This window comes from Plasmopara halstedii, assembly GCF_900000015.1.
Source record: "Plasmopara halstedii genome assembly, contig: Scaffold_2881, whole genome shotgun sequence".
Classification (NCBI taxonomy): domain Eukaryota; phylum Oomycota; class Peronosporomycetes; order Peronosporales; family Peronosporaceae; genus Plasmopara; species Plasmopara halstedii.
In genome coordinates, this window is record NW_020189786.1 from 681719 (window position 1) to 687321 (window position 5603).

Consider the following 5603-nt stretch of genomic DNA (forward strand, 5'->3'; position numbering starts at 1 on the left):
AGGTATTTTTATTATTTTTTGAAAAGTTGGGATATTTTTTTTATATATGGCAAAAGTTGGTGCGTTTTTTTTATTCTCTCAATCTTAAATCATTATTTCATCACATTTTCAGCCAGTTACAACTGCATGAGCTATTGATTGCGGCAGGATGCCGCTGCAGACGCTTACGCCGGAGTTGGCAGCGCAAATCGCGGCCGACTACCCGAAGCTGCAAAGCCTCAATTTATCCTGCAACGCACTGCGCGACGTGCGTCATCTGCAGCTCCTACCGCAATCTTTAGTGCAGCTGGATTTGAGCGGCAACTGTCTTTTGGCGCTGCCCGAGGAGCTGGGCACATGGCTGCCTGCGCTTCGATTACTTCGTCTACATGGAAATGCGTTAGAGTCATTGCGTGCGCTGGGTGGATGTAAGCAGCTGCAGACTTTAGACGTCGGTGCTAATAATGTAGCGCTTGTTAGTGAGTTGCGGTTCTTACAACCACTGACGCAGCTTCGTCACCTTACATTAAGCGAAAATCTGCTCGCTGAGTCGGTCATATATCGCCGCGAAACACTTGCCATGCTACCGCAGCTACAGACGTTGGATGGTCTGGAAATTACTGTGGCTGAGAGGCTGCACGCCAAACTGCAGCTCAAAACGCAGCTTCAAAATGACGTTTTGTCACCAAGGGATCAGTCACCAGCGCCGTCGCGAAAATTGCTGCTACCAGATAGTCTTCGAATACAACAAAATTGGAAAGAGCCGGTCACAATGCTGCCAGTGAAATCATTAACAATTGCCACCGTGAATGGATTAAAAAAGACGAATGAGGTGAATCAAAACGAGACGCAATGTAATGCGAACGAAAAGAAGTCTGTTGCAAGGGCTGAGGAGGGAGGACAGCCGTCACCTTTACCTTTACCTTTCCCTTTACCTACAGCCACAACAGTCACGACATCACTAACACAAGCACCGCCATTTGGCCCCTCAGTCCCAAAAAAAGGAGAAATGGTTCGCCCACAGGCCACAAAGTTAAATCTACAAGGTTACAATTATCCTCGACACGGGATCAAAGAGCCACGAATTTTTGAGGATAAATTTGACGCGAACACGAGGTCCCAGCGAACCAATAATCAATATGACAGTAGTGCTACAGAGAATGCCGAGACAAGAGAGTCGTTACTGAAAAGTCGTGTAGAGGCACTTGAGGGTATTCTAGCAATTCAAGACAGGACAATGAGGCAAACTTTACTACAGTTTGGCGAACAAAGTTCACATTTTCAGACAAATTACTTCAGCAAATCTAATTCTGATGTTGCGCCAACAGTGAAAGCGGCCGCAGCTGTGTACACTCGGCTACTTGCTGCTTGGCGAGAAAAGTGTGTCGGACTTATGGTTCAAGCCCAATCCAACCAGCTTGCAAACGAGGCTATAATGGATCGATTTCAACAACAAGAGGGCTTACTTTCCAGAGATCTTGCACGCTGTGAAGAAAACATCGAGATGTGGCAGCGGCGTGCAGCAGATTTCGAAGCTCAGCGCGATCTAGAGGTAGTAGCAACACGCCAAGCTGAGGCCCAGCGAGTAAAAGCTAATGAAAAATGTGAGCGTGCTGTTCGGACATTGGCAGTAGAGCGTGAAAAATTGCAGTCATTGTCAGAGAATGTCGTTCAATTCACAGGCGGGCTTGTTCGTGAAAAAGTAGAACTGCTCCATGGTAGTTGTGCGAGGCTGCAAGCATTAGAACGACGTCTAGTGCTCGCAAAAGAACGAATTGACCTGGCTTTTTTTCTCGTAACGCATCGAGAGGCGAGACTGCGCAATAGTGAGGCTGCACTGGAGGCTGACCGGAGGGTATGGGCACATCGGTTGGAGCAGATGCGCAACACAAGACTACAAGGCCAAGAAAATAGTGACGAAAACAATCATGATAAATCTGATGTAACTATGCGTCTACTATCGGACGGAAAACTTCTTCGTCCAGCAACAGAAACAGCGCTACGCGCGTTATTCCATGGTCTGGATTGCTATGACACCGGAATGATACAATCTCACGTGTTGCTTCATGCTCTACGACATGGAGACACAGCCGTGCTAAATGTCGTTGGAGGCCCTAAAAAATTGTCAAAGCTCGTATCTCACGTCGAGGCTGCATTAGCTGAAAGGAACAGAGGCACACTCACTTGGGGTGAATTCTTGTTACTTTTCATTCCTGAGAGCTCTACGCCTTCAGCAATGATGTCTGAGAACTGCTTAGACCTTGCACAGAAGGTGTCAACACGTAGCCTCAGCGACTCGACTGACGTCTGCTATCTTTGCACAAAGATGAAAAATAATGAGCATCCAAGCTGGCCATTTGATTCGATGTCATCCACTTCTCATCTCTTAGATCAAACCGACAAAGAAACGATAAAAGTAAGAAATCGAAGAGAGCTTAAGGCAATGGAGACGCTTAGTCTCACAGAACTCGTGCACCAGGTAGCCGTTTTAAAAAAAGATCGTCAGTATCTTTGGCACTTACTCGCACGCGATGCCCATGATTTGCGCGGTCGCGTGCGTCGTGTTCGTCAGGAATGGGAAGCAAAAACGAGCAAGTTAGTTCTTCAGGTCGAGAATCTTCAGCGGGATCTAAAAGAGCAGATCAAAATTGTACAAAATAATCATGAACAACAAGAGCAAGCGAAAGTAGCTCAGGATGAGGCTTCACTGGAGATTCAGAGATTGCGTGAGCTGTTATCAACGCAAAAGCATGATTTTGAGTTGCAAAGGAATAAGCAAGAGGCAGAATTAGCAGATCGACTTCAGCACGAGCACGATGTCTGGCAAACTGAAATTCAAGATGCTCGCTTGGCGCATTCGCTGCTTCAAATTGAGCACGGCAAGCAACAGGTGCGGATTCGACAGCTCGAACGAGACATTACACGCCAAAAGGAATCACTTATCGCCCATGAGACAGAACGAGTTGCGAGTTTGGAAGACAAAGTACGTCGACGTGACTCTGAGTTGGCACGTTTAAGGCGAGAACAAAATACGATCTTAAACTCATTGCGCGCACACGAGCAGAAGCTAGCGATGGTCAATGCTGAGATGGAAGCAATGCCGACAGAATCCGTTGCAACTCAGACAGACCGAACATCATTTGTAACGCAAAAAAGCATGGGGTCTCAGACACATGCTGTTCAAGCAGGTGGCAAACGAGATAAAACGCACGATCAAAATAGTGTGAACGAGGTTTTGACTCGAATCTCGTACAACCAACTTAATGATGCTGATGCCACGTTCGGAAAAACATCTTTGACACAGTGCCCGTCCTTCGAATCGGCTCCGACAATAACTTGTGAGGATGTTGATTTACGGCTGCAAAAGTTGCAGACACTCGCCGAGAGCTTGCTCGCGGATTACTGATCGGTTTGTAACCGGAACATGCAACAGAAAAGCATGGATTACACAGGTTGTTCAACTACTAAATTATAGACGTGGCTGGTAGTTTCTTACTGAAAACGATGTGATGTTGCAAAAGATGCATACCCATGCCGTGTGGTAGAAATATATGAGCTACATGCAAGAAAATTACCAAATAAAGGTCATCTTTATATCGAATCTTTGAAGAAGGTAAGAAATATGCTACTGTCCTTAAAACTAAACGTACCGCGTTTGGAGAATTTATATAACGATGGCCTCCAACTCCAACCACGCGGGCGCTTCGCATCAAGTTGAGCAAGCGCCGTCGTCACAATGCCAAGTATTGCACATTTGTTATCACCTTTGCGTAATGAAGCCATCAACCTCTTTCCTACCGCACTCGTGTGATGTGACCGATCATCGATAGACCTTGATATATATGTATATATAAGCTACCGGAATTTTCACGCTATTTTCTCTAGCGCGGGATACTGGTACCCTCTTGGAGACCAATTCCCGTACCTCTCACTACACTATGATAGGCTTTTTCGGTCAGTGGCCACCCAACGATCACACACCCATTTGAGTGCAGATTGGCAGGGCAAACACACTTTTAGGTGTGATTGCTCGTCTACTATAGTGACTTATCTCCGACTTCCTTTGTTTGGATTCCATGGATTTCGAACCAGGTACATCCCGTTCTTAGGTCAAGTGACTAACACAGCCCGGGGTCGGCTTTGATAGACCTTAAGACGTACATTGTTTGAAGGCGTCACATTTGTCCGGAGTGGATTTGTCTTAGCAGTACGAGATTAGCAATTGAAAAGACTTAATAAGTCCAACAATTCTGCTGAAATCAAACATGCAACGGGGCTGCCGTAGCTTTGCGCTTTGAGGAAGCGTAAGATAGGTCACCGACCTTACGTTCTATACTTAAAACAAGTACGAGTTTTGCGGATCGCAATCCGCTTACCCCAAGAGTGATTGTTGCCTTAACCCAAGGCTAATTAAGTCTTCTGCTTAAATCAAAAACTGACTTTATTTTTATCTGCGGCAAAGCAGCCTAGTTTTAAATGGATAGATTTTCCTTAATATATATAGTGAAATCTAAATACATGCATAACTACTGGCTACCCAGCCGCGTACCGTATTCTTATTTGGGTGCAGTCACACCATGCCCATCTCGTGTGACACACACCCTGTTACCAGGGTACGTGTAACCCCGTTACACTCCCCCCATTAAGATTGAGAACATTTACAGTTCCAGTCGATTATTGCCTCAACGATGCTTGCGTGTCCGCTAGACACTGCAACTTGGTTTGTTGGAACAACACGACTTTCGTGCTAAATGAGCCCTGTGTCAACGTCACTGAAGTCGCCAAGTCTCGCTGGTTCTGACAGCGCACACGAGCAGAGCCCAACTTCGTCTACCGCACGCGGTGCAATGTCGGACAGTGCGTCCGCGGCATCGAGGAGTGTATATCCTAGGCTCGATGAGCACGAGCGCCGCTCTCCGCGCACGCTAGCAGTGACGAGTGACCTCGTTGAGGATGTGGAGATGGTCGACTACGAGTCTGACACTCCTTTTCCGGCGTGGGATGACGAGGAAGGCGAGCCGCGCCAGCGGCGTGATACGAGCCCTGCTCGCACTTTGAGGACCCCATGTCCGTTTCCTGACTTCGCGTCACCTGAAGGACGTGGTGTAATCAACAATGACCTCGACGGGGCTCAGAGGCGGCAGCTGGAAGCTGCCCGTAAGGCGGCTCTGATGGGCGTCCATCCACGGCCGGTCATTGACCCTCGCGTGGAATATATCGCCCGCCCAGCGGATCCCGCTGTGGAAGCGGAGGACGCGGTAACTCGATCGTTACGCTTCCACATCATCAGGCCCCCAACCATAACGGAAGATGAGCTTGCCAAACGGAAAGCTTTTCGAGCTCGTTTCTTGGTTCCACAAGAATTTCCGTTGGAAGGTTATCGCACTCGTCTTCCTGGTCAACGAGGTGGCTCTCGAGTACCCGTAATGCGGACGATACCTGTAGTGCTCACCCCTGGCAAAAGCGCTACAGATGACGAAGCGCTCTTTGAGCGATGGATGCGACGACATCGCAAACTTTCCTCACTGTATACCTTACATTTGAGCCACAAGGAAGTGGACGTGCATGTGGAGCGACATCTCCGATTTGAGTTTGCCAAACTCAAGGCACGCCGTCGACTTCCT

At 47.7% G+C, this 5603-nt stretch overlaps 2 protein-coding genes across 2 annotated transcripts; one reads left to right on the forward strand and one right to left on the reverse strand.

Annotated features, from left to right (window-relative positions):
• Positions 1-148: 148 nt before the first annotated feature.
• On the forward strand, positions 149-3321 carry PHALS_05222 (hypothetical leucine rich repeat protein; the record flags this gene model as incomplete). Its single annotated transcript, XM_024718915.1, has 2 exons — positions 149-3200; positions 3284-3321. 2 exons carry the CDS (start codon positions 149-151, stop codon positions 3319-3321), a joined length of 3090 nt encoding a protein of 1029 aa, XP_024584266.1.
• Positions 3322-3331: 10 nt separating this feature from the next.
• Positions 3332-3762, reverse strand: PHALS_05223 (uncharacterized protein; the record flags this gene model as incomplete). Its single annotated transcript, XM_024718916.1, has 3 exons — positions 3332-3381; positions 3476-3535; positions 3630-3762. 3 exons carry the CDS (start codon positions 3760-3762, stop codon positions 3332-3334), a joined length of 243 nt encoding a protein of 80 aa, XP_024584267.1.
• Positions 3763-5603: the final 1841 nt, after the last annotated feature.